Below are 26330 nucleotides of genomic sequence, written 5' to 3'. Positions count from 1 at the left end.
CCGGGTTGAGGCTTGATCCCCCCCCACCACCACCACCAGTTGTGCCCATGGGGGCTATGGGTGGCGGGCTGACCCCCCGGGGGGACATGGGGAGGCCTGGGCCCACCGCACAGTGACCCTGGGATTGGCTTCTTCTTGCCATGCGTCCCCAAGGGCCATTTTGGGCTCCGCCGTGGCCCCAGGCTGGGCTGGGGGGGGGGTGGTGGTTCTGGGTGCTTGGGGGATCCCCTGGACTGGAGGGTGTCAGGGCTGAGGGGCCCCCATTGCCTGAACCCATTGTGCCTCCCCCCCCTCCAAGGCCTTGCTGTCACTATGGTTCCCCGGCACTCATCCCGCATCCAGGGATCCAGCTCCGGCTCCACACCGGGATCCGTGGGGCCATCATCGCCCCCCTCTGGCACCTCGTGAGTGACGGGAGAGTGGGGGGGGTTTAGGGTGGGTGGGGGGCACCCAGAGCGACCCCTTAAGCCCCCTGCCCCCATTCCCGCAGGGACCTCACCAGCAGTGATGAGTCCAGCAGTGACTTTGAGGCCACTCTGCGGCCATGCAGCAAACGGGGACCCCAGCAGGGGCCGAAGCACAGCCAGGTATGTCCTGACCCTCCCTTCTCCCCCTTCCACGCGTGGGTGCCGTCCCACGGCATCCCTGACCCCCCTTCCGTGTGTCTGCCCCCAGGTCAGGAAGCGTCCCCGGGTGATGGAGCCAAACGGTGACCGCAGCAGCACACCCACAGTGAACCCGGAGCCGAGCACCCTCTTTGAAGCCATTAAATCGGCCAAAATCGCCGTGGAGGTAACCCCAAACTGGTGCAGCGCTCCCTGGGGATGCAGGGCAGCATCAGTGGGGGTTTGGGGGGAGAAGGGGGGTTTGGGGGGCTCCCAACCTGTTTTTGTGCCCGCAGACAGTGGTGGATGACTGGTTGGAGACCTACAAGCGAGACCGTGAGACAGGGTTCTTGGAGCTCATCAACTTTATTGTCTGCTCCTGTGGTTGCCAAGGTCGGGGTCCCCAGGGTGGAGGAGTCCCCTCAGTGCTGCTGGCGGGACCCCCGTTTCATCCCTTTCCCTCTCCCCCACAGGTGTGGTGACACCAAAAATGTTCAGGGACCTGCAGAACTCGGAGATCATCCAGCAGCTGACGGAGCAGTTCAAGGAGGTGCTGGATTGGCGCGGGAGTGGGCGATGGAGAGGGGGGATCCAGCTCACCCCATCCGTATCTCATGTAGGATTCATCCGAGTACCCCCTTTCGCTCAGCACCCGACCCTGGCGCCGTTTCCGGGCTGGGTTTTGCGAGCTGCTGACAGCAGTGGTGCAGCGATGCCAATACAGCATCATCTATGATGAATTCCTGATGGGTTCCCTCATCTCCTTCCTCATCAGCCTCACTGATTCCCAAGTACGGGCTTTCCGCCACACCAGCACCCTGGCAGGTAGGCAGCACCCGTGGGTGGCTCCCCTTGGGCACCCCATGGAAGGGGTCCCGGTACCCACAAGCGTTGCGGTCGTAGCCATGAAGGTGATGTCGGCGCTGGTCAAGGTGGCGTTGGGCGTGAGCGTGCACCAGGAGAACAACCTGCGGCAATACGAGGCCGAGCGGAGCAAGGGGCCCGGCCGCCGCGCCACCGAGAAGCTGGAGGCGTTGATGGTGAAGCGGCAGGAGGTGAGTGGCGGTGCTGCCAGCACGGTGATGGTGGCACGGGCCCTGGTCGAACCGCGCCACGTCCCCACACCAGCTCAGAGAGCAGCAGGAGGAGATCGAGAACATGATGAACGCCGTCTTCAAGGGCGTCTTCGTACATCGCTACAGGTTGGTGCCTTGGGAGTGGAATGGGGCGGGGGGGGAGGTCTCATGGGTGGGGGAGAGATTTGAGGGTGAGCGGCAGGAGACCCCTGGCATTGCTGTGTGGTGCAGGGACGTGGTGCCGGACATCCGAGCCATCTGCATGGAGGAGCTGGGGACGTGGATGAAGACCTATGCGGCTTCCTTCCTCACCGACAGCTACCTCAAGTACATCGGGTGGACCTTGTATGACAAGGTGGGTACCGATGGGGGGGCCCGGGGGGTGCAGGGACAGGACCCCGTTGACAGCTGCCACTGCAGCAGTGGGAGGTGCGCCTGCAGTGCGTGAAGGCATTGCAGGGGCTCTACGGCCACCGGGACACGGCTGCCCACATGGAACTCTTCACCAGGCGCTTCAAGGTGAGGAGGCCCCCATGAGGAGGGTCCCTTGGGTGTCTCCCCCACCCCCAGTAGGGTGACACCGATGTGTCCTTCGCCAGACACGCATGGTGTCCATGGTGCTCGACAAGGAGCTCAGCGTGGCCGTGGAGGTGGTGAAGCTGTTGACACTGATGCTGGAGTGAGCATGGGGATGCTGTTTTGCAGGGGGTGAGGGGACACCTGAGAGGCCTTTGGGGACCCCCCACCCTTCCTTCTACACAGGAACATGGAGGACGCACTGACGGATGAGGACTGCCAGAGCGTCTACCCCGTCGTCTTTGTATCCAACCGGCCTCTCGCCACTGCCGCTGGGATTTTCCTGTACCGCCGGTGAGCAAGACCCGGTACCCAGCACAGCCCATCCTAGTGCTGCTGTCACGCACACACAACCCCCAAAACACCGAGCCTGCCAAAGCATGAGTCAAGGCTCCGTCTTCCTGCCAGCTCCCCTCATCCCGGCCTCGTTAGTGCCAGCATTAATGAGAGCGGGATGCCGGAATGGCCAAATCCAATGGGAGCCACTCGTGCTCCTGCACCAGCCGTGTGTTTATCTCGGCACAGGCCTATGGCATCAGAGGTGTTTCGGTTTGGCACATCTGGGGCAGAGGCAGATGTGATCCCCTGGGATGCAGGGATCAGGGTACAGCCCACGGTGGGGGTCATGGGACCCCTCTATCCCTGTCCCTTTGGTGTCCCCCAGCTCTGTCCCCAAAGTGGGCTGTACATGGGACCCCCATTGCCATGTCCCTTGGGTGCCTGGTGCCTGCGTGTCCCCCAGCTCTGTCCCCACGCCAGGGGGGATGTGGGACCCCCGTGTTTGACTCTGTCCTTGTGTCCTCAGGCTGCTGGACCCCCAGCAAGGTGCAGGCGTGGATGCATCTCACGACAGGGACAACAGGACCTTCTTTCATGTCCTTCTGACCTTCTTCATCGAGATCGAGGTGAGGATGGCCTTGGGGGGGCAGGCAGGACAGTGGGGTGGTCCCTGCGTGCCGTGACTCCCCTGTCCCCACCATCCCCAGCTCCATGAGCACGCAGCCTACTTGGTGGACAGCCTGTGGGACTGCGCCGGGCCTCGGCTGCGGGACTGGGAGACCATCAGTGCTTTGCTGCTGGAGGAGTCACCTGCTGAAGGTATGGTGCTACTGGGAGACACCAGAATGTGCTGGGGTATCATGGAGGAGGCACTGGAAGGCACTGAGATGGCACTGGGAGATCCTGTGAGAAACTGGGAAGCACTGGGGTGGCGCTTTGAGACACAGGGAGGCATGGGGATGCCACTGGGAGGCACTGGGAGATGCTGGGGGATATTCCTGGGGCATGTTGGGACATTACTGAGAGATACTGGGATGTCAATGGGAAGCACTAGGACAGCCATGGAACACTCTGGGATGTCCCTGTGTAGGCTATGTCATCGCCACTGCACTGGTGAGCAGTCGGGACTCATACTGGGAGGTATTGGGATGCTCTGGGCCCCCCTGATGCAGGAGATGGGGAGGTGCTGGTTGCATTCCAACCTTCATTCCAGTCCTCCTCCCCATTCCCCAGGTCTGGGAGACCAGCAGGAGAAGGTGCTGGTGGAGATCCTGGCAGCCAGCGTGGTCCAGGCAGCTGAGGGGCAACCACCTGTGGGCCGTGAGCCAGCCAAGAAGGTAACGAGGCTGGGAGGAGGCAAAACTGGGGGGGAGAGGGTTGGGAGGAACTCCCCTTGACCCCCTCTTTTTGTCCCCAGCCTTCATCCCGAGAGCGGAAGGTGCAGATGGAGGAAAGAATCCGCCTTACCCACTGCCTTATCCCAGCTCTTCCCAAGCTGCTGGGCAAGGTGACTGGGAGGGGGGATACCCCACTGGCATCCCCAGGGCTTTGGGGGAGTTGGTGTTGACCCCCCTGTTGTCCTTCTCATCCTCTCACTGTCATGTCCCCCCCCAACCAAGTTTTCAGCAGATGCTGAGAAGGCGGCTCCGCTCCTGGAGGTCTTGTGCTGCTTCGACCTCAGCATCTACTGCACCGGGCGGCTGGAGAAGGTGTTGTCCCCGGGTTTCATCCCAATTCTTGTCACCCCCCCGGGTAGCATCCAATCCCCCCAGCACTGGAGCTGAGCCACTTTGCCCCTCAAAACTGTTGGGACAGAGATAGGATGCAGCGTGTTCCCCAAATGTCTCCTTTGGTGGTCAGGTGCCCCCCATCAGCATACTGTCCCCATCACCCCAGAGTGTCCATGGCTGTCCCCATCTTCACAAGGGGGTCCATATGTCCGCACGGGTTGCCCCTGGGTGGCTTTGTCCCCATGGGGAGGTGACGTGTCTCTCCTGCAGCACCTGGAGCTGGTGCTGGAGCAGCTGGAGGAGGTGGTGCAGAAACACACAGAGCAGACGGTGCTGGAAGCTGCATCCCGCGCGCTCCACGCGCTCTGTGACCCTGAGCTGGCCCTGCAGCGGCACGGGGACCGGGTGCGGAGCCGCCTGGCTGACCAGCTGGCAGACAAGTTCAACCAGGAGGTCACCGAGATGCTCCAGGTAGAGGGAACGGGGACATGGAGTCAGGACAGGGCTGGGGATAGGGACACAGAGCTGGGGACAGGAACTCAGATAGGACAGGGCTGGGGGCAGGGACATGGACCTGGGAAGAAGGCTGAGGAGCTGGACACAGAGCAGGGATGGGGCTAGGGACAGGGACAAGAAGCCAGGATAGGGCTGGGAACAGGGACAAGAAGCCAGGATAGGGCTGGGGGCAGGTACACGGAGCTGGGCTGGGAACAAGAGAGGGACAAGGACCTGCAGGGATATTGGTGGCCTGGGTAGGGATGATTGGCAGGGAAAAGCTGGTCTAGGAAGGACTTGATGAGGGAGACATCAAGGGCCAGTAGGGAGTGGGGTGACCCCAGCTGGTGGTAGGTCCTCAACCCTTTATAGGGTGTTCCTAACCCCTGGCCCTGCCCAGGCCTCATCCCTGGATGAGGAGGAAGTGTACAGCATGGCAGCCACACTGAAGAGGATCTCCATCCTGTTCAAGTGAGTGGGAGGCCACATGCCACCCTTGTGTTCATGTACCCAAGGGTCCCCTGGGTGCCCTCATTCCCTTCTGCTCCCCATGTCCCCATCCCCGGCATCCATGCCCCCATGTCCCCTGTCCCATCTGCTCCCTGCGTTGCCGTCATTCCGTCCCTGTGTCCCCATGTCCTATGCCCCATGCTCCACATGTCCCCATCCCTGTCCCCAATGTCCCCTCACCCCGCTGCTGCTGCTCTGTCCCCGCAGCGCCCATGACCTGACGCCCTGGCAGCTCTTTGATCCCTGCACCCAGCTCCTGCAACGTGCCGTGGACACGGGCGAGGTGCCACCGCAGGTACCACCCTGGGGACACAGCTTTGGGGACACACTGGGGACACGATGAGGCACATCCCTCACCCACATCCATCCCTGCAGGTCCTTGTCCCCACCATCACCTGCCTCTATTTCCACATCCTCTGGGAGCTCTCTTGCTTGCCCAGCACCGATGTCCCTGAGGTGAGTGACCACCAGGACAATTTGGGGTTGCCCCTGTGTCCCTAAAGGCCATTGTCTCCCTAAATGCCACCATGTCCACAAACGTTACCATGTCCCCCTGCCCAGGAGCAGCTACAGAGCCTGAAGACCAAAGTCGTCACCTTCTGCTCTCTGTGCCACAGCTGCCTGTCCGACGTGGACACTGGCGTCCGGGAACAGGTACACAGGGACCTGGAGGGATGGGAAGAGATGGAACCAGCCCTGATGCCAAGCCCATCCTTGTGTTCTCAGGCCTTCAGAGTGCTCAGCGACCTGCTGCTGGTGTTGGGGCCACGGTTGCCACAGGATGGACGAGAGGAGCTGGCTCCCCTGGTGCTACGTCCCGATGCTGAGCTGCAATCCCAGCTGGCCGCCTTCCTCATGGACCACGTCTTCTACCCTGCTTATAGCCACGAGCAGCTCTTGGCCACTGGTAAATCACTGGGTGACCCCCTAGAGTGCTTGTCTCTCCCTTAATTGTCCCCTCCTGTCCCCATAGAGGACAATGAGAGCTGCATCGAGGAGCTGCACCGACGCCGCGTGCTTCTGGCCGGCTTCTGCAAACTCATCATCTACGGCGTCTTGGAGCTCAGCGCCGCTTCCGACGTCTTCAAGCACTACACCAAGGTAACCGGGCTCACCAGGGTGGGTCCCTGCTGTCCCACTGTCCCCACAACACCTCGGGCACACTGGGTCCTGTCCCTCCCTCCCCAGTTTTACAGCGATTATGGGGACATCATCAAAGAAACGCTCAGCTTGACCCGGCAGATCGACCGGCAGGAGTGGGCTCGCACCCTGCTCCTCAGCCTGCAGCAGGTTGGGGTGGTGGTGGAGGGCTGTGTGTGTTGGGGGGGCCTGGGGTCTCCAGGGGGGTCTGGAGGGCTGCTTTAGGGAGGTCTGGGAGGCTCCAGGTTGTGTGGACAGGGTTTGAGGGTCTGGGGATGTGGGGGGAGAGTCTGGGGGTACTCCAGGGGGTTGGGGATTTCTATGTGGATCTGGAGTGGTGTCCAGGTGGCTCTGATGGGGGCTTTGGGGTGCTCTAGGGAGGTCTGGGGGGCTCCAGGATGTGTGGACAGGGTTTGAGGGGGAGGTCTGGGAGTACTCCAGGGGGTTGGGTGGATCTGAAGTGGTCTCCAGGTGGCTCTGAGGGGGTCTTTGGGGTACTCTAGGGAGGTTTGGGGGGCTCTGGATGATGTGGATGGGGTTTGGGGGGGTGTCTTTGGGGAGGTCCAGGGATCTGGGAAGCTCTGGGTTTGCTCCAAGGTGGTTGGGGGAGGAGAGTTTCCAAAAGTTCCCCCCTAACCTTGTGCCCAACACCATAGCTGATGACAGAGCTGCTGCACCAGGAAGGTCCTGACATCCGGATGTCGGAAGCTTTCCCAGAAATCCGGGACTTGGCACGAAGGTTTTCCCTCTTCTTCAGCCTCCACCAGCTCCGAAGCCGCCCGCTGCTGCTCAACATCCACAGGTACAACAGGATGAAAATGCAGGGGGGGCAGAGGGGATTTCTGGGGGTGTCACCCCCTCCTTATACCTTTATCCCTGCCAGGGAAGGGATTCTGTTTGCTTTCCAGAAGATCCCGGGCTCAGAACCGGGATCGCCACCACTCAATTTACCCTTCCTGGAGGTGCTGAGCGAGTTTTCGCCCTGTGTGCTGCGCCCAGATAAAGCTTTGCTGTGAGTTATTTGGGGGGGGCACCCTAGGGCAGGGTCTTGGAGGGTCCTTTCAGGTCTATTTGGGTCCCATTGGGGTCCTCAAGGTCAACATGGGGACCCTCGGAGGATGTGGGGTGTCTGTGTGCCCCCCCAGTACCCCACTGACCCCCCCCATACCTTTGTTGTCCCTCCCTAGCTTAACCTACCTGGACAAGGTGTCCCGGGAGCAGCTCGGGGTGCTGGCACCAGGTGACACAGGGCAGTGGCATCCCCTTGTCACCTACCGCAACTCGCTACAGCCACAGGATGAGGGGGGGACCGGGGAGAGCAGCCGTGGTGCAGCGCCCACCCCACACCGCACCAAGAGACCCCGCCTGGAGGGTGAGGATTGGGGTACGGGTGGGGGTCAGGGGTCCTGGGGGTTGCATCACCCCCAGCACCCATCTGGGCTCTGGGGTTGGGGGTGTCCTCATGCTTAACATCCCCCCCGCAGCCCCACCGCAGGCCCCTGACTCCAGCCCATTGCCAAGCACCCACCCTTCCAGCCCAGCCTTGACCTCCACCATGTTACGGGGTGACCCCCGGCCCCCCCAGCTCTCCCCTCAGCCGCTGTTCTCCGGCTCCATGCTCTCCTCACCACAGCAGCAGCTCCATGACCCTGCGGTGCAATCGGGTGATGCCGTGAGTGGGGGGGGTATGGGTGGGGGCCACTGGGGGGGGGGGATTGAGGGGTTTGGGGGGCTCAGGGTGGGCACTGGAGAGGAATGGGGCTGCTGGTTGACTGGGGGAAGCGGGGAAGAGAAATTTGGGATATTGGAGGGCACAGGGTGGGCATAGGGCAGGCAGTGGGGCTGTTGGGGGCTCAGGGGGCAGCATGGGGTGGCCTGGGCTGCTGGGGAGGGGCATTGGTGGGTGCTGGGAGGCATGGGGTAGGCACTGGGGGGGGAGGAACGGGACCTGGAGGGTGCTGGGGGGCTCAGGGATGGCAGGGGCATATTGCGGGTCTTGGAGGGGATGAGAGGGGCATGTCTTTTGGGGGCTTGGAGGGCAGAACATGGGGTAGGTATTGGGGTGGAGCTTTTGGAGGGCATGGGGTGCGTACTGGGGTGTTTGGAGGGGAACACTGGGTCTGTTGGGAGAGGCAGGTCTGGAGGGGTCCCTCCACCCCTCTTCTACCCCTGCCACAGCCTGATGGTGGTGGAAGAAGAGGAGCAGGAGGAAGAGCAGAGAGGCGAAGAGGAGGAAGAGGAGGGCAGGGTGAGCTGCTCCTCCCAGGACCCCCTCCAGCCACCCTGGGGTGCCCCAGCTCACTTGTGTTTCATCCCCTCCAGGGCTGCCTCTGGGACGCCTTTGACAGTGTGTTGAACATGAAGGTGATATTGGAGGGGTGGGCCTGGGTTTGGGGGAGCCTCCCTCCCCACTTCGGGTGACTTCACCCAGTTTGAGTGACACCCTCTTCCCTTTCTGCCCCCCCACCCCCAGGATGGGTGATCAAGGACCCCAGTGCACCTCCCTGCGGTGACACAGAGCAGTTTGGAGCCTGTTTATCACCGTTATGAGACCAAAGTTGGGGGGTGGGGGGCACCCAGCTGTTGGGGGTTGCACCCCTCATGGGCCAGTTTGTTGACGGTTAATAAATAGTTGTTTGGCAACTGCTGGTGATGGGGGGGTTCTTTGGGAGGGATGTCAGAATGGGAATCCCCAGGGTGCAGGGTGGGGGTTTTTGTAGGGGGTGTCAGAAGGGGTCTTGGGGTGCGCCCCTGCTTCAAGGCACGTGGGAGACACGTGAAACCCAGGACACCCGTGGTTGAGAGTAACACCACCCCAGTCCCGGAGGCAGCAGACAGCCACATGCACGCAGGACCACCAGCTCTGTCTAAACCAGGGATCAGGTTTATGTCAAGTGCTTTGGTATTCAGTGAATAGTGTGTGTGTAAACCAAAAAGGTACCCCCCTCACCCCAGTGTGCCCAGGGACAACCGCCCCCCCGAGATACAAGGAGGTTTTGGGGGCCTTGACCCCCCCAACCCACTGATGCTGCTGGACGCAATCCCAGTCTCAGACTTGGTCAATGGTTTATGTCTAAAGGAGTGTGTAGCACTGGCACCTTCTTGTCCAAATTTGTCCTGCCCTCCAGTACTGTCACAAGCAGGGTCTCCTCCAGTCCTTTACATTTGACCAGCCTGCAGTGTCCCAAGAGAGACGAAACCCTTGCGCCCTGCCAGCCCACCAAGTCAGAGGGTGATTCAACAAACCTGTTCAGGGACCTGCACTGAAACATCACCAAGTCAAACCCCAAGACTGACACAAAACAGGCTTCAGCTGAAGTCTTTCATTATACAAGTTTGCAACAGGATGAGGTTCAGAGATTGCTGGTTTCACCTGCAGGACCACCGAGAGGGCAGTGAGGAAGTCATGCCTACCACCACCACAACAGCGCACTGGTGGCAATATCGCACCAACCAAGACTCCCTGATTCCTATCCATAAGCTGATCCATAGACTGGAGAGCCAAGGAGTGATCAACAGGACACACTCACCCTTTAATAGCCCCATATGGCCCATGCAAAGGTCAACTGGAGGGTGGAGACCAACAGGAGACTGCTGTGGCCTGAATGAGGTCATGGCACCACTGGGTACTGCCATAGTGGACATGCTGGAATTTACTCAGTGTTCTTTGCTTCCTGGATCCCCATGGGCTGGGAGATGCAGCCTGCAACGGGGCTGCTTCCCAGAGGAAGGAGTGAGGAGTGTGTGACAGTGTGGAGCAGCTGCTGGCTGTATTCCCTTCCCAGGGTCCAGCAGCAGCACTCAGCACACACCTGGCACCTGGGATCAGTTCAACTGCAGCTTTAGTCGAGGACAAACAACAAATCCTCTTTTTTGCTTCCAGCCGAGCTCTTTAGGGAACGGGTTGCTCCATTTTTCACAGCTCTTCCATGACATTTTCTACCTGTCAAGTGGTAAAAACCATTCTTCTACATTAGTGCAGGATTCTACTGTTTTAACAATTCTCTTTTAACGGTATATGTAATGACAAGGTAGTTGTTGGTATAGTAATTTGGTTTAAATAGGTCTTCCAAATAAGACATTGTATTTATAGCACTAATTGATCTTAAGGTTTTAGTAGCTGCCTTTCACTCATCAGCCAGGCTTGTCACCTTATCGTAGAAGATCAGGTTGGTTAAGCAGGACCTGCCCTTCATGAGCCCGCGCTGACTGGGCCTGATCCCTCTGTTTTTCCACACGTACTTTATGCTTTCACTTGGGACCATCTGCTCCATGACCTTCCACGGCACTGAGGTCAGGCTGACGGGCCTGTAGTTTCTGGGTCTTCCTTCCTGCCCTTTTTGTAGGGATGTATCACACTGCCCAACCTCCAATCCCCTGGGACCTGCCCACTAGACCAGGACCACTGATACAGAGTGGCTTAGCAAGCTCCTCTGCCAGCTACGTCAGCACTCTGGGGTGGCACCCATCCAGCCCCATAGACTTGTGTATGTCGAAGGGGAGCAGGAGGTCACTAACCATTTCCTCCTGGCTTATGGGGACTTCAATCAGCTCCCCATCTCCATCACCCAGCTCAGGGCACTGAGTACCCTGAGGATGGCTGGTGTGACTACTGAAGACTGAGGTAAGAGCAGCACGAAGTACCTCAGCCTTTCCCCCATCCTTGGAATGCTCAGGAAAGAATTCCTCTAAAATAGTCAAACTCTGAAACACTGAACAACTCTGCTCTCATTTTTGTTCAGACTGGCGCCTTTAAAAAGCAAACCACAACTTTTATACAGCACCTCTTTGTAAGTGTTAGTTACAAAACAGTAAATAAAATCCCCGAATTGTTGGTAAAGACTGAATCAGGAACTTGTGTGAGAACAGCCAGGCAAATCCCAATACAGACACCTGTCTTCACAGAACTTCTTTCATCTGCGTTGCATTAAAAGTTACTCCAGGGATAATGCTTTCAGTCATCCACTTCAAGTGCTGCAAACCTATTAACACTGCATAAATGCTGAGCTTCTGGTAGAGCACACCTGATGGCCTTTTTTTCCTTACTAGATGCTTTCTTCTTTTTGCAGGACTCAGACTTGGTCTTGCAAACCTTGATCTTCTGAAAGAAGTCTGGAGGTACAGTTGACTCCACTGTATGTAGCAGATCCTGGTAAAGCCGAGTCATTTTTGGAGATGAACTAAATAGATTTTCCACTGAAGGTGTGGATTTAAGCTCTTGAAACAGCCTGTGCACAAGGGTCCCGGTGTAAAGCCTGCTCAAGGGAAGGAGAGAATTGTCGTTTAGAATAGCGCCTCAGCAGGACAGGTCCAGGAAAACATGCTGCTTAATGAAAACAGATCTCAACTACATCCAGCATCCAGCATCCAGTGCGCTCCTAAGGGATACCTATTCTACTCAGTATTTTCCTCCATGTGAATATTGTTAAACAAGGGAGTTCAAATGCAGTAAAACTGGCCAGAGGGTTTATAATAGAGAAAATGAAACATGTTAACATATTCCATCAAGGGCTTGTGTGGAAAGCCAACCTCTGAAACATCCTTACCTACTTAGGTCTGGCTCAGGGAGAGGACTGCCAAGTAGCTGGTTGAGATACAATCCCATCTGAAGACAGCACTGCCACTGGCAAAAACTGTGTCCAGCATCTAAATCAAAGTCTTTATCTTCCAGTTTCTTTTCCTTCCACTTTAGAAATTCGTTATATGCAGTAACATCATCTTCAGCACATAAACCTGTGGCATCTAGGTGATAAATAAAGAACGACATGCAAATAAATGTTCTGCTGTGAACAGTACAAAAAGTATCTGCAATGTGTAGGGTCTTCAAACCCCCAGGTCTGTTTCAGGAAGCATTAGTAACGTTTTCTGCTGTCTCAAACTGACCTGTAAGACGTAAGATTGAGTAAAAATTCAAGCATGAATATCCATGAGACACTCAAAATTGTGAAATCAGGAGTTCTATTTGTTAGGTAATTTGCTGTCAGTGGATCGGTTCCAAACAAGGTGTCCATCTCGCTCCCACCCACTTATGAAGGAGCTGGCAACCCCGACATTCCAGTTTGTATGAACTGGAACCTAAAGAAACCGTGTAACTCCGGCATGCCTCATCTTTGCCATCAAATGAAGGACTCCTACAGGAAATGCCACTGTGACTCTCGGAGGTATAAATATTACTGAAACAATTTTTGTCGTACTTTACAACTTCCAAACTCCTGCAGTACACAAGCAGGTAAAGAGTGTCCGTGCAGCCCCATTTGTAAGTACAGATGACAACAGAAAAACTCATGAGGAAAAACACAACTCTATCAGACTGCATCAACAACAGGTATTCTTTTTTGATGCACGAGTGTGTTAAGCATATTCTTTTATATCTAAATCTTTTAGTCCTAAAGCAAGCATTGGTAAATGCAAATCAATGTTTTACAAGATGGCAAAGTCCTGTTTTACCTCTATGAAATGTTAAATCAATGGCTAGCACTTTTTTCTGCTCTATCAATGCAAGGAATGTGACCCCTCAGGATGTAGTGCAAATCTGTGCCAATTCATCTGAATTTAGATGATCTGCCATAAATGAGGAAAATGGAATTCTGGGATAGGTTTTCATAGTAGCTGAACACCTGAACTATATTCTTTGGACACATACCTGTATCGTTTGTTATCCTGTGCAGTTCTTCAGATACTATCATTAGAAGTAAAGCCTTTAGCTGATGCAACTTAACTTTTGGCTCTGAGCAACATATCCAGTAACACGTTACAGCAACAGGAAGTTGTAAGTGACTGGGGATAGGTTCCAGGAAACTCATTTTCACTCCCAGAGTCTCCAGCAAAAGCATTTGACGGTGGGACATGGGCACCTGAAAATAAATTGGAGTGGAAAAACAAAGGTAAGAGACGATTTGCCATGAGCAATTTCCAAAAGCTTGTTTTAAACCAGGCAGTAGTTCATGGTTTTGATAAAAAAAAAACTTAGGTTTCACAGATCCCCTGAACAGGAAATATTTTTAAACACTATTTAAGCCTTAGAAATGACACAGTTAAATGTTGGGTGAAGGAGAAAAGCATTTTACTTCACAGGTGCCAAGAGGTTTCAGTCTTTCTTCAAATAGGGTGATTCAATTCAAACTCCTATGTAAAAGTTGCCTCACTTGGAACACCTTGTAACCACAATGCATTCAAACTATTTTGGTATTGTAAATAAATACACATATATAAAACTTCATGTTGTGCCTCTTAGAAGGTGCCTTACATTGCACACTTTGTGAGAGGTAAGGTTCTGGAATGTCTACAATACTACATACACAGCACTACACACAACCAACTTCTCATATCATTTGTCTTGGTACATGTGTGCGGGGAGATAACCTGTGTAGCCTTTCAAGGGCAAGCTGAGAGCCCTGTAGGTCCCTCTGTATTAAGGAGTTACTTACTGAGGTGGCTTCCTTCAGGCATCACAGTTAGCAACCAGCTGGCAAACTCCAGTCCCAGCTGTGTATTGTCACTGGTGAAACACTGCTAACCCTGATCTGTTGCGACAGCCACTTACCTCCACTAACTTCTCCAAAGAAAAACTATCACCACAAAACTCTGGGGGTAGGCTTGCTGCTTGAACAAAGGTTTTCCTAAGTGTCTTTTGGAGCCTGCTGAATTCACAGAAAACCGGCAGCTCGTTGCTTCCAGAAGCAGCTTCAGCATTTTGAGATGCTTTCAGAAGCAGTCCATAGATCACTTGTCGAATGGGCAAAGCTGTGCTATGTGCGCTAGGTCTCTGCATGTTCTCCACCTGAACACGGAGGAAAGTGCTTCTCAGCACCAGGGCATTGATGATGAACGGGGCCAGCTTACCTTTTGCCAAAGCATCGAGCACCCACTGCGGCAAGCCCGCTTCCCTGCCGGCCTCGCATTCGTACGTGCTGCTCCGAAAGAAGTCCTCAAGCTTCACGTCAGACGGGGTATAGTCCTGCATGGAGGCGCACAGCAGGTCCCGCACTTCTTCCCTCTGGTGCTTCTTCACGTACCTCAGCACGCCGTCCACAGCCTCGGCGGGCTCGCTGAACTGCGACAGCCAGCTCAGCAGCCCCCGGAGGCGGGCGTGCTTCCTGCCGCCCCTCCGCGACCTCACCGCGCTCAGGAAGGCCTCGAGGGCCGCCAGCTCGATGTAGTCGTTCCCGCACATGACGGCGAACAGCGGGAGCAGGCTCCTCCTGAGCGCCCCGAAGTGTCCGCAGAACCTCTCCACCGAGAAGCAGCGAGCGGGCACGTAGCGGCCCCGCGTCCCGCCGCACACGCTCCGCCACTGGAAGTGCGTGAGGGGGCAGTAGCCGCCCGCCAGCTCGAAGACGCAGAAGTCGCTGTCGAGGGAGAGGACGGGGCAGCCCCAGCGGTTGGCCAGGCCCGCGATCTCCCGGTCGGCCTCGGCGAAGCACTGCACGAAGGGCACGTCGAGCCGGCGCAGCGCCTGCAGGAAGGCCTCGCGGGTCAGCAGCGGCACCACGCACCCGCCCTCGCCGCGGGAGAGCCCGTGGGCCGCCCGCAGCCGCTCCGCGGCGCGCTCCTGCAGCGCCGGCAGCTTGCGGTCGTCGGCGCCGCGGCCGCCGTCCAGCACCACGAAGGGGGAGACGCGGCAGGCCCGCAGGCTGCTGAAGAAGTCGCGCACGGTCGCCGCGAAGAGGCCGTAATCGCCGCCGCGGCGGGGGTCGGCGGCGGAGGCGAAGCAGAGCTGGTGGTAGAGGCTGCTCCCGTCGATGACCAGCCTGGTGTCCCGCACCCGCAGCTCGGCGCAGAACCCCCCGCGCTCCTCCACGAACCCCGCCAGGCCCCGCACGCCCATGGCAGCCCCGTCACCGCGCCGGGCGTGCTGGGAGCGACAGGCGGAGCCCGCCCGTCGGAGCTCCTCCTCCTGCTGCTGGCGGTCACTGCGAGCGCCGCTTCTCCTAGCGACGGGGCCGCCAGGGAGCCCCGGCTGCGGCCGCTCCCTCCTGTGCCCCGAGCAGGAGGACCCCGAGGAGCAGCAGCCCCCGGCGGCAGGCGGCCCTGGCGCTGAGGGGCAGGAACCGGTGCGGAGAGCGCGTACCTGCGGGCGAGTGCAGACGGGGCGGGGGAGAGCCGCCTTCCCCGGAGGGGTGGCGAGGGAGGCAGGATGGAGGCATGCCGCCCTCGGCCCTCTGTGCGGGGGAGCGGGGACGCCTCATACCCCTGTGTGTGCGTGTGTGTGTGTGTGTGTGTGTGTGTGCGCCCGCAGGAGCGTGAACCTTACCCCGTCTATGGACGAGGTAGTAACGTCTCCGCGCTTGCCCTCGGGGGTCTCGCTTCCTGAATGTGTGTCGAGGAGGTATTGGTTAGCCCCTTCCGTAATCGACCGCATTTGACCTTGTTTTACCGTCACCTGCAAGCTCCTTTGCTACCGACACGAGCAATAAAATCTTCATAGTTATCCTTCCTCTGGGAGCAGTAAAACGGGGAGCCAACCAAAATGATGTTGCTTTAGGCTTGGCTGGGTTTATAAAGGTGTTGCAATGGACCCAGTGTTCAGGAGATAATGGTAGGGGCTTTTTGAGCAAAGTTTAAAAGCAGGAATGCCTCATCTTTTTATTTCCAGAACATTTAAAGGAGCAATGAAGCCATTGGCAGGGACGAAATCAAGGTAGTAAATACTGAGGGCATTTTACATATAAACCCTCTGATAAATATTTAATATTTAATATTAGATATTAATAAATATGAAACCTCTGGAATTTGTACTGCCAGGGGCAGCAGATGCTGATGTAGCACAGGGGTTCTTCAGGAGCTAAAAGAAAACGTGATTGAACTGGCAAATGGCCTTGCCTGGCAAGGCGTGTTAGCCGTTGCTAAAGAAACCTAGAGGAAATTAAACCCAGGATCTTACATAAGCAAAGGAAGGTTGGGGGCAGAAGCGGAGGGGCTGTGTGCTTAGCATGTGTAGGTGGAGCTATGAAACCCTGAACAACAGCTTTGCCTTAGCTGAGAACGAGCAAGTGAAAAAAGGAGACTTCAGCCAAGGAAGAAGGAAAAAGAAGTGATCCAGACAATGTGATTGCAGTAGTTTGGTGTCAGCAGCTGCCAGGCTCTGGAATGGGGCCTGGACGGAAAACAAGGAACATCCACTGTTTACCAGTGTGTTACCGGATAGGGTATACTGTGGTTTTTAAAGACAAGAGGGCTGGAGGGTTGATTCCTTTGAGTTATCTCTATTTGTTCTGATGTACTGCTGCTTGGGAAATACCTACTCAGCAGGATAAGATGGACACTGGTGAGAAAATACATGGAAGATTGGGGCTAAAAGTTGGAGTGAGGTAGGAGAGGCCACCAGTTCATATATTCTCAAAGAATCAGCTGGTGTTATGCTTGAGGCAGGCTCTAACGTGTGTTGATTCTTACAGGGTATTTCTTTCAAATGCAGTGGCTCAGCAATCCATCCCTTCTGTGCCTGCAATACCACTGGCCCTTGGCATATAACGCTATTCAGCAGTAGATATCAAAGCATTTCACATAGTTCTATGATAGTTATTATTAATTGTTATATACAGAGGGAAATTGAAGCATTGAGAATAGCAGGTGAGAGGTAAAGCACAACCATTAGTCTCAGTGGGGTTCTTGATCTCAAGTGTTATATTGTGGTGTAAAGGATTGTGATGTATTTGTAGGGCCCAAGTAAGTATGAAAATGTGAAGATGAGCGGTGTTAAGTGACTCTTCTCCAGAAAAAAGGGACAGAGCGCTCAGCAGTGTTTGTAAGCATTGTCATTTCTAAAGGTTATGTGTTTCAAAGCTATTCTGTTTGGAATTTACGGAGCCATCCATAAACCAGCAACTTCCTATCAGATGAGAATAGTAAATGCAAAATACGCAAGCTTTCCAGAGCTGGCAGTGTACTATTCTATGGAGCTCATCTTCCTGCCTTCCCCACACCTCAACACCAGCCATTTATGCTTCTTCAGACAGATTTGGTGTTACAGAAGAAGTAATTTTCTAGCTGATGTTTGCATTTCACACCTTTTGTTGTGTGTCCTGGGTTCAGCAGTAGCAGTCATTTTTCTCCTTCTTAGTAGCTGGTGCAGTGCTGTGGTTTTGACTTTCTGCCTGGGAACAGCGCTGATAACACCAATGTTTTTAGTTGCTGCTCAGTAATGTTTACTCTGACCAAGGACTTTCTGAGTCTCATGCTCTGCTAGGGAGGAGGGGAAGCCAGGGGAAGCAGAGACAGGAAACCTGACCCAAACTGACCAAAGAGGTATTCCATACCACAGCACGTCATGCCCAGTATAGAAACTGGGGGCAGTTACCTGGAAGGGCTAGATCACTGCTCAGTCAGGCTGGGTATAGGTCGGTGGGTGGTGAGTGGTTGTATTCTCTTCCCTTGTTATTTCCCTTATCATTATTATCATTGGTGGTAGCAGCAGGGGTTTGTGTTATACCTTAGTTACTGGACTGCTCTTATCTCAACCCGTGGGAGTTACATTCTTTCCATTCTCCTCCCCATCCCTCCAGGAGAGGCTTAAACCAAGACACGCTGTTAGGACCTGGAAGGGAATACAGAAACAGAACCTCAGGAGTGCTTTTGTTTCCAAAGCAGACAGGATTTGTATCATTGGTAAGATGGCAATTACAATTTGGCTGTGTTTCATAACATAGTGATCGTACAACATCAGGCTGCTTGGTACAGTGTGACAGCAGCTCAGGAGATGGGTATTAAATTATGTTCATACATGCTGTTGTTGTAAGATGCGAATCTGTACCTTTCAGTTAGGCTCTGCGTGTGTTAGGAAGTGAAGGCGGTGACATGGATACAGTAGTTACACAGCTTTTAAAATGAGTTTGTCATTTGTCTTTGAAAACAACAAGAAGCAGCATTTTGATGTTAAAATGCTATGGTGAGCGAACCCAGTGTGTGCACACTGCACTGCAGCAGACGGTGCTGATGGTAGGATTCATTGCACTGGTTGTAGGGTCTTACAACATCTGTATTTGTTCCAAAGGATCCAAGCACAAATGATGCAGGTAGCATTATATAAAGGCAAAGTAATGAAAGCAGTGTTGTTTAATCATGTGCAGCAAAACACCTACCCTTTAATCATTTGGAATGAGGAAGGTTGAGTAAACGGTTATTCAGAGCTCATGTTCAGTTACTGGAAGCCACAGAAACACTAGAAGTTGGCCTTTGTGGTCCCTGTGTTTGCATAATGAGGACCTCAGTTAGACGAGAGTTCTGAATCCAAGTGACATTGTTAGAAGGGTGGGTCAGGAAAGAATTATTGCAGCAAAAGAGAATGAAGAGCTGACACAATTGGGTTTTACTGAAATCCTGTAGGCATGTGGGCAGCCATGAAACTCCAGTTCTAGTGCTCAGTCACACTGAAACAGAGGGTGAAACCTGAGGGGCAAATGGAAGAGCAGGGAAAAGAACTTTGTAGTTACTGATGGGGGTGACTCATATTACAAGTGGAGATTATGCTTCAGTATATACAACGGTCATGAAACACAAGTGAACTAACTTGTATCCTGAAACACAGAAGGTTTTGGTGTCAGGTACTGCGGTGGTGAGGAAGAGTGCCATTCCTAGGGGAACTGTCAGGTGAAACACAGGTGTAGTTATCTCTGCAAACAGCACTTGAAACTTTAAAATAAGCTGATGTATAAGCACCTGCATTTAATTCCTCCTGTGTTATCAGTTCAGTGAATTCATTTAATGCTGATTGAGAGGATGGCTTGACAACATCACATCTACATTACCTAGAGTTTCTTTATCAAGTCTGCTACCCCTAGCTTAGCAGCTAATGACTCCACTTGATTTGTAAGCACTACCATAGAATTAAATGAAGACTTTAATAAGAATGATACATTGACAGATAGGGTTTTTTTTTACTGTTTCAAGTGTTTCCTGTGGGCATCCACAGAAGAGTAAAAGGGTTGGAAAGCTGCGTTCTAGAGAAATTTGTGTGGTTTCTGTTACACAGAGAAATGCTGAAATTTCAAGAAACTGCTAAGCATGTCAGTGTTGCCAGATTGAATTCTGCTCGCTCAGGCGCTGTGATTGCTAGAAGATACACTATTCAGAGGAAACTTGGCAATGGAAGCTTTGGAAGTGTGTATCTGGTTTCTGACAGAAGAGCAAAACAAGGAGAAGAATTGTAAGTAAACCCTTCATATGCTTCGAGTAAAAATGGTTGGAACGTATTTCTTGCATTGTAGATGTTCTCTTTGTGTCTCATCTCTCAGTTTGGCATTCCATTGCTGCCTTAACTTTTAAGCTGTAGGGAGGACATAAGATAGGTGCAGGCTTTTTGCAGACTCAGCATTTCAGCTGAGTCCGTTGCTTGAAATGGTTTATCTGACATGTCTATCTTACTGTGCTTTTCTCTTCAGTCCTGTTTCATTTACCTGTGCAAGGCAGAGTGGAGGTAGGAAAATCTCAGACCCTCATCCCCATAGCAATATACACCTTTGAAGCTTTGTAACACATTTCAAAACCAATCAAAATATATATAGCTTACCTACACCCCAGTGTCACACCATGGACAAGTTGCTAATGCAGGATATACACTGTAGAAAAGACCCTTGTATTTACTCAGAACAGTGGTAAAGTTTATCATCGCCCTGACAAGAAGCAGGGCAAAGTTATATGAGAGGCTTCACAACTTAGCTGCTTGTCGTTGTAACAAAATTGTTTGTTAAAGGCTTAAAGCTTTATACTGTGTAATTTCTCATTCTTAGAACTCAAAATACTAACCGTATAGTGAAATGTAGGTCTTCACGTATCTGCTGCTATAGCACAAGCTGCCAGGCCTCAAAACCAAGGAATGTGGGCTTTGCCTTGAAGTAGTTACTATCTCTGTGCGTATCAGATGGCATGTTCTTTTTTGGTTTATCGGTCCCTTTTTGTTACTGCAACAAAATTTAACAAGCCGAGGTGCTAGTGCAATGCTGCAGTTCATCCTATCCATCACTAGGGGGTACTTGCGTATCGCAGTTGCTTATTCCTCATCTCAAGTGCAGGAGGATGAGCGCATTCCCACAACTTTATATCACTGCTAACAGGTGACAAAAATACTGGCCCAGGTGAACATGGAAGCTCACGTACTATAACTAGACAGAGAGTAGACACTTTCTTCCATTTAAAAATACTTGTTTCTTACGGTGGTAAAATATACTAGAAATCACATTCTCAACACTACGTTGAACTCAGAAAATAAGCTCTTATGAAAGTGTCCTGGTTACTGCTTCTGTTCCATTTTTAATTGGGAAGTGCATATATATATTGAATGAAAGAATAGGTGGTTATTTTTTTTACTCACCTGAAAGCACTCTGGCAAATATAAAAAGGAATTGAGATATTTAGGTCCCAAATGACCTCTGCAGAAGTAAGTCTGTTTGTATTGTTTCAGAGATGAGCTAGAGCATCTTGAGAGAAATACAGTCTGAACTCAGCCACAGAGAGCTTCCTGAAAATTGCTATAAAGTGCTGTGAAAGTGCATAGCAGTAAGTTATAAGAATACAAATGCCCAAGAAGAGTGACATCTCAGATATTGGTACGGGAGCTGCTTGGGGCTATCTCTTTCGATTTTCCATGATTGCAATGTCTACTGAATGAATTAGGACAGACTGACAGTGGTTATCATCTAATTTCATGTATGCTCAGCAGAGCTTTTGCCTTATTTTAGAAACAGTTTTGGGGTGTGTTTTGTACTTTGCTAGCCCTCAAGGATCTTGGCCGTCACAAGCAAAGTGTTATACACAGAGGTGCTTCAGCTGGGGGAGAGAGAGAGATGTTTATTTGGGCCATGTTGGGTAGGGCTTGGAGCAACCTGCTCTAATGGAAGGTGTCCCTGCCCGTTGCAGGGGGTTGGGACTGGAGGAGCTTTAAGGTCCCTTCCAACCCAAACCAGTCTGGGATTCTATGAATCAAAGATTAGAAGTTCCTGTGATTTATGTGAAAACAGCAGAGTAGAGAACAAAATGGATGCTCTCATAAAGAGAAAGGACAGAAGCTGGGAGGCTCTTCACCATGAAAGAAGTTTCTCATGTACTGGGCAATCCACACAGGAGAAAGATCATCAACTTCCCCCCTGTTTTGGAAGAGACTATGGTCAGAATTTATATCATCTTAGTTAATATAAGAGTTAAACACAAGAGATGTTTGAAAGCAAGCTGCTTAATTCCTGTTAACTCAGGATGGCTTGGTTTGTGTGTTATGTGGTACTTTCCCTGTTAGAGGCTTGCAGATCTTGTTCTGAGCCAGGTACTGTGCAGTCACTAAAACCAACATTGAACTGCTTAACGTTGACGCTCTCTTTCCATTCTAGTGAGCTCTGGCAAATCTTTATCTCACATTGCAAAGTGGTTTAGCTGATACGTAACTTGAGTCCAAATAAGTGTTGGATGCTCTTGCAGATATTTGCTGTGGTTTTTAATCTTTTTCACATTAACCTTTTGGACTGAGTTTAGGCCTGACAGATGGGGATGAACATCACTAGGTGCCCATTAGTGGAGTTTCACATATTTTTAGAGGCTCTGGGTTTGGCTCTTTTAAGAAGAAAAAAATGGTAGCTTTATTCTGGGTAAAAACCTATTTCTTATGTGGTTTTGTTCATTTTCCTCTTTTTCTTCTGTAACGTTGCACTTTTTTCTTCTTTACATTTGTATAATTTAATGTTACTAGCAAAGGATAGACAATGCTACTCAGTCACTTGTCTAGACCCATGAATGCCCACTATTGAACACTGTGCATTCTGAATGGCTCTTTGCATGCATTTAGCACCTTTAATGTTCTGGGACCTGAAAACACTTTTCAGGGCTGTGAAGTGGTTTTACCCATTTATTTATCCAGTTTATCAAATGGGCATTAAACAGGGAGATTAAACAGTTTGCCTGTGTTCATGTAGCAAGGCTGTGCAGAATAACTCGTCACTACTTGAGAAACTATTCCTTGATATCTTCATGTTGCTATGTGTTCCAGAACGTTTAGTTATACTGTGGGTTCTCAATCCTCTGCTAGAGCCTAATATCATGGGGGCCAGTTCTGTAGTTTGGAAGCAAGCAGTTCTGTGTGTGGCAAAATGGATGCCTAGTTTCCTGTAGACGTGCATCCTTGGTTCTCCTAAGCCCTACTTTTTCACTGCATGTTATGACCACACTCCTTTTTCTGGAATGCCCCCTCTTTGCTTTTACTTTCCCTAATTGCAGCTGCAGGTTCTCCCTTCCCTCTTGTTTCCCTCCAGTGTTTGTATTTTCCCTCTGCATGCCTTCATTAGCAGTTGCAAGAAAAGCAGGTTAGGCCATGGTGGTCCCTGAGCGTGTGCACAGGTGAGGTGATTGATGTTTACTGCCTACCTTCTGTTCTGTGCTAACATATAGTATATGAGTGCTTTGGGGATTATTATATTTTATTTGATAGGAAATTCAAGGGACACCCATGTGTGAATACAGCATCTGTTTTGCTGGCAAAGTACCGTCAGCTCAGTACTGGCTTATAAAACTGCCGCCTCCAGGATCTCACTTTTGTGAGACCCCACTTGCAGCACTGTGTGCAGTGCTGGTGTCCTCAACATAACAAGGACATGGAGCTGTTGGAGCAAGTCCAGAGGAGGCCACGAGGATGATCAGGGGCTCGAGCACCTCCTGTATGGAGACAGGCTGAGAACATTGGGGCTGTTCAGCCTGGGGAAGAGAAGCTGCGTGGAGACCTCAGAGCAGCTTCCAGTGTCTGAAGGGGGCTACAAGGATGCTGGTGAGGGACTCTTCATCAGGAACTGTAGTGATAGGACAAGGGGTGATGGGTTCAAACTGAAACAGGGGAAGTTCAGGTTAGATCTAAGGCAGAAGTTCTTCCTTGTGAGGGTGCTGAGGTGCTGGCACAGGGTGCCCAGGGAAGCTGTGGCTGCCCCATCCCTGGCAGTGTTCAAGGCCAGGTTGGACAGGGCTTGGAGAAACCTGGTCTAGTGTGAGGTGTCCCTGCCCGTGGCAAGGGGTTGGAACTGGATGAGCTTGAGGTCCTTTCCAACCCAAACCATTCCGTGATTCTATGATCTGCTCAAGTGCATTCTCTAATGACAAAGACAAGGAAGGCTTTTCAATACTATGTCTAGGGCATGGTTTAGATGAATTTTTGTCAATAAAGTGTCTATAGCTTTTAGTTTACTGGTACATTCAGAGAAAATCACCAAAACACCTTCAGAATGCAGGATGTCTGCTGGTGTTTAGTGGTTTAGGTTTTATTTCTGTGGGTTTTCCTGTCTGCTTGGTTGGTTGGTTTTTCTTTTCCAGATTCTTGACTTGCATATGAGTTTTCAAAAATCTATCTTAGTTTTTGAGGAGCTTTCTGTTGTTCCTGGACATCATGGATCTAAAGCTACCCAAAATAATCAGGTAACTTGGTTTGTATAAAGGAAGTAGCAGGATTGTACCAGCATTTTTACAGCAAACAGTAATATCCCTGCAGTCACTTCTATCCTAGTCTCCCAGAGTAAATTATCAACTAATTAGAACAGGTGATTGTGGTTAAAGACCAAGTGTTATATGGCAGAGATTTATGTTTATCAGTAGTCTTCAAGGGGAGTCCTATCACTTATAGACAATGAATGTCCTAATCAATTGTGCCAAGTGAAGCTCTGGTTTAACTCATAGCGGCTGGAGTACGCAGTAGGCAATAAGGACTTCTAGTTCATAAATATTCACAAGGTGCTTTATGTCCCTGTGGTGGAAAGCACACGCTGGGAAGTGCCCAGCTCCCTGGACTGCTCCCCTGTGTGGTGATTGTGGGGTGTCAGCTCAACTTCGGCGTCTGACTTGCGTTGTGCCGTTAATCCAGACTCACGCTATGATTCCTTGGAAACCGTGCACTTCCCTAAATAATTTATCATGTGACTTTCAATTATTAATGATTTCTTATAACAAATGAAATAGAATCTAAGGGTGGAAGAGTTCTGTGACTTGTGAATATCCAAGCAACAAACAGCGGATTGCTGTGTCGTCACATCCCTGTGTTTGCTGCCTGTTTGCTTCGCTGAAGGTATTCCAGGAGAATGCTTGTTTGATACTGGATTGATTAAAACAGTAACAAATGACTCCCTGCCACTTGTCGGGTGTATGTTCATCTAATTGTGCTGCTTTCCTTTTCCCTTCTCCCTTGTTTAATAAGAAAATCCTAGAAACTAAGGCTAGAATCCGTCAGGTTATTTTATATTTGTGAACAGATATTCATGATCTCCTTGGAAACTGAGCAAAGGTGCATTTCCTATAGGACCTTCCTGATTGATGCTTATTTTTAAATGAGCTTTTCTCAGTGAGCCATCTTTTGCTTGGTTCAGTGAAGTGTGCCTCTGCTCCTTCGTGTAAGGCTCCAGCTACCACGGATCCCGTTATAGGGACCCTTCACTGAACATTCCTGCTGGACCAGAGGGTGTTTTGACTGACTTGTTGAGGGAACCATGCCAACAGCATCACGGGGACCCCTCAGCGTCCACTTTAATCGAGCATTCTAAGTATGTCTTTGATTTACTGAAGTGGGAGGCAGCGTGCCTTAAAGCATTGCTTGGGTTTACTCTCAATCTCACCCCCCCTAGAGCTGAGCTCCTGGGAGCTGCGTTGCAGCACCCACCACATTTGGCTCTTGTGTGCAGACAGTGAGGGTGACGGTGGTTGAGGTTTCAGATTGCTTACGAGCAGCACTTTCAACACTGAGTAGAGAATTGTCCTTAAGCTATGGTTGGTGAATTACTGGTTCTTTGAGGTGTAAGGCCAAGACAGATTTTAATGAGTTTGTAATTAAGCAAACGCCTCGAGATCACTTCTGTGTCATTCACTTTGCTGCAATGGTTGTGTAGCATTTAGCGTTAGTAAGCTAGCTTTAGTAAGAAAACGGAGAGGTGCAGAATTATTCCTTTAGGTTGAACTGTGACCACCTGCCTCAAAGACACAGTCTGGTTTTGCAGTGTTTGAAAGCACCCACCTAACTGCCTTCTGTTACGTGTGTTGGCAAAGTGTTTTCTCTGAAGTCTGCATTAAGGATGTTGTAACTTCTGTGCAGAACAAGCCTCCAGCTCTTTGTTGCATTCAGTCCATTGTAATGAGAAGACTGCTGCAGTGGAATTCTGGGTGGATTTGCTGGACAGTCAGTGCATTTTCATTCCTTTTTTATTTATTCATTGTTGGTTGTGCTGATGTGACACATTAGGAGTGTGATTCCTAGTTCGATGTTCCTCTTCCATGCATCGCTTTCTCAGTAACATCATGTGCTCTAAAATAACTTCTCAGTGTTGCTGGGGAGTTGCTTCAGTTTTGGATTTCACATGTTTCATGGATTTCTAAGACCACAGGACCATACTTGGGAGGCCTAGAATGTATGAAAAGATTTTAATCTAACAATAGATAGAATTCATTTCCTCCCTTTGCCTTTGATTCTAGACAATGTAGTAATATCCTTTTGTAAATCTAGAAACTGTGCCTTTATCTCTTTTTTCTCTCCTCTCAGCCCTTTTAATCCAGTACATGTCAGAAATAAACACTGAAGGAGATGCCTGCTGGAAAAGGACATATAGGAGGAGTGTATTTTCCCATTAAAGTTGCAGCAATTAGTATTTAAATGACTTGTGGGAATTCGTTTCCCTGAAGGGACTGTACTGTTGACATAAGTATCTGTGCACCATTGAAAGGAACATCATTCTACTTACAAATATGTTTGCATTCAGGAAGGAAACCATTAAGTTTTGCATTAGGAAATGGTTTAGTTGAATCTCTATGGAATGCATTCTCATAGTGGTTATTAGTGTTGTTGGGTTTCCCTTTGCAACCCCTGGTTTTCCAGACTGCTTTCTGTAAACTGATGCATGTTGATCGGATGATATGAGGGTCTTTCCTCAAAATTTCTAATTGAAACTAAAGTCAAAATTCAACTTAATTCCTCTACA

At 51.4% G+C, this 26330-nt stretch overlaps 3 protein-coding genes across 6 annotated transcripts in view; 2 read left to right on the top strand and 1 right to left on the bottom strand.

Annotated features, from left to right (window-relative positions):
• The first annotated feature begins 275 nt into the window (after positions 1 to 275).
• STAG3 (STAG3 cohesin complex component) lies at positions 276 to 8787 on the top strand. 2 transcript variants are annotated; one of them, XM_062621849.1, is made up of 31 exons: positions 276 to 404; positions 491 to 587; positions 676 to 792; positions 902 to 998; positions 1079 to 1155; positions 1226 to 1430; positions 1509 to 1660; positions 1734 to 1807; positions 1913 to 2036; positions 2102 to 2200; positions 2281 to 2360; positions 2444 to 2551; positions 3063 to 3162; positions 3244 to 3355; positions 3770 to 3873; positions 3954 to 4043; positions 4156 to 4245; positions 4537 to 4737; positions 5162 to 5232; positions 5479 to 5566; positions 5647 to 5727; positions 5833 to 5925; positions 5998 to 6178; positions 6245 to 6372; positions 6460 to 6561; positions 7068 to 7213; positions 7295 to 7423; positions 7599 to 7783; positions 7896 to 8083; positions 8590 to 8659; positions 8734 to 8787. In XM_062621849.1, exons 1-31 carry the CDS (start codon positions 313 to 315, stop codon positions 8754 to 8756), a joined length of 3504 nt encoding a protein of 1167 aa, XP_062477833.1. In that variant the 5' UTR covers positions 276 to 312; the 3' UTR covers positions 8757 to 8787. The 2 variants fall into 2 exon arrangements, with proteins under 2 accessions (XP_062477833.1, XP_062477834.1); XM_062621850.1 differs by lacking the exons at positions 8590 to 8659; positions 8734 to 8787 and having other exon boundaries at positions 5833 to 6178; positions 7907 to 8025.
• A 2345-nt stretch (positions 8788 to 11132) lies between these two features.
• ASTE1 (asteroid homolog 1) lies at positions 11133 to 15262 on the bottom strand. The gene is made up of 4 exons (XM_062621822.1): positions 13955 to 15262; positions 13055 to 13265; positions 11958 to 12153; positions 11133 to 11666 (listed from the first exon to the last, which is right to left on the bottom strand). Exons 1-4 carry the CDS (start codon positions 15236 to 15238, stop codon positions 11366 to 11368), a joined length of 1992 nt encoding a protein of 663 aa, XP_062477806.1. The 5' UTR covers positions 15239 to 15262; the 3' UTR covers positions 11133 to 11365.
• A 159-nt stretch (positions 15263 to 15421) lies between these two features.
• The window catches only part of NEK11 (NIMA related kinase 11), a 69252-nt gene continuing 58343 nt past the window's right edge, over positions 15422 to 26330 (top strand). For 2 of the 3 annotated variants that reach the window (XM_062621862.1, XM_062621861.1), the window contains exon 1: positions 18784 to 19555. In XM_062621862.1, coding sequence (XP_062477846.1) covers positions 19386 to 19555 — 170 coding nt within the window. In that variant the 5' untranslated portion in view covers positions 18784 to 19385. Of the gene's footprint in view, positions 15465 to 18783; positions 19556 to 26330 lie in introns of those variants that run through there. The other variant, XM_062621860.1, reaches the window with a different exon arrangement.

This window comes from Pezoporus occidentalis, unplaced genomic scaffold, assembly GCF_034315485.1.
Source record: "Pezoporus occidentalis ecotype Australia unplaced genomic scaffold, CSIRO_AGI_Poc_V1 ctg235, whole genome shotgun sequence".
In the NCBI taxonomy this organism is placed as follows: Eukaryota; Metazoa; Chordata; class Aves; order Psittaciformes; family Psittacidae; genus Pezoporus; species Pezoporus occidentalis.
Note: the sequence above shows the minus strand (reverse complement) of the source record. Positions and strands in the feature narration are given on the sequence as shown.

Coding starts and splice junctions, on each gene's coding strand:
- STAG3 (XM_062621849.1), top strand. CDS start 313: ATGGTTCCCCGGCACTCATCCCGCATCCAGGGATCCAGCTCCGGCTCC. Junction 2,037..2,101: donor GGTGGACCTTGTATGACAAG/GTGGGTACCGAT, acceptor CTGCCACTGCAG/CAGTGGGAGGTGCGCCTGCA. Junction 2,201..2,280: donor TCTTCACCAGGCGCTTCAAG/GTGAGGAGGCCC, acceptor GTCCTTCGCCAG/ACACGCATGGTGTCCATGGT.
- ASTE1 (XM_062621822.1), bottom strand. CDS start 15,238: ATGGGCGTGCGGGGCCTGGCGGGGTTCGTGGAGGAGCGCGGGGGGTTC. Junction 13,266..13,954: donor CTTTGGAGAAGTTAGTGGAG/GTAAGTGGCTGT, acceptor ATTTATTTTCAG/GTGCCCATGTCCCACCGTCA. Junction 12,154..13,054: donor CAGGATAACAAACGATACAG/GTATGTGTCCAA, acceptor TTTATCACCTAG/ATGCCACAGGTTTATGTGCT.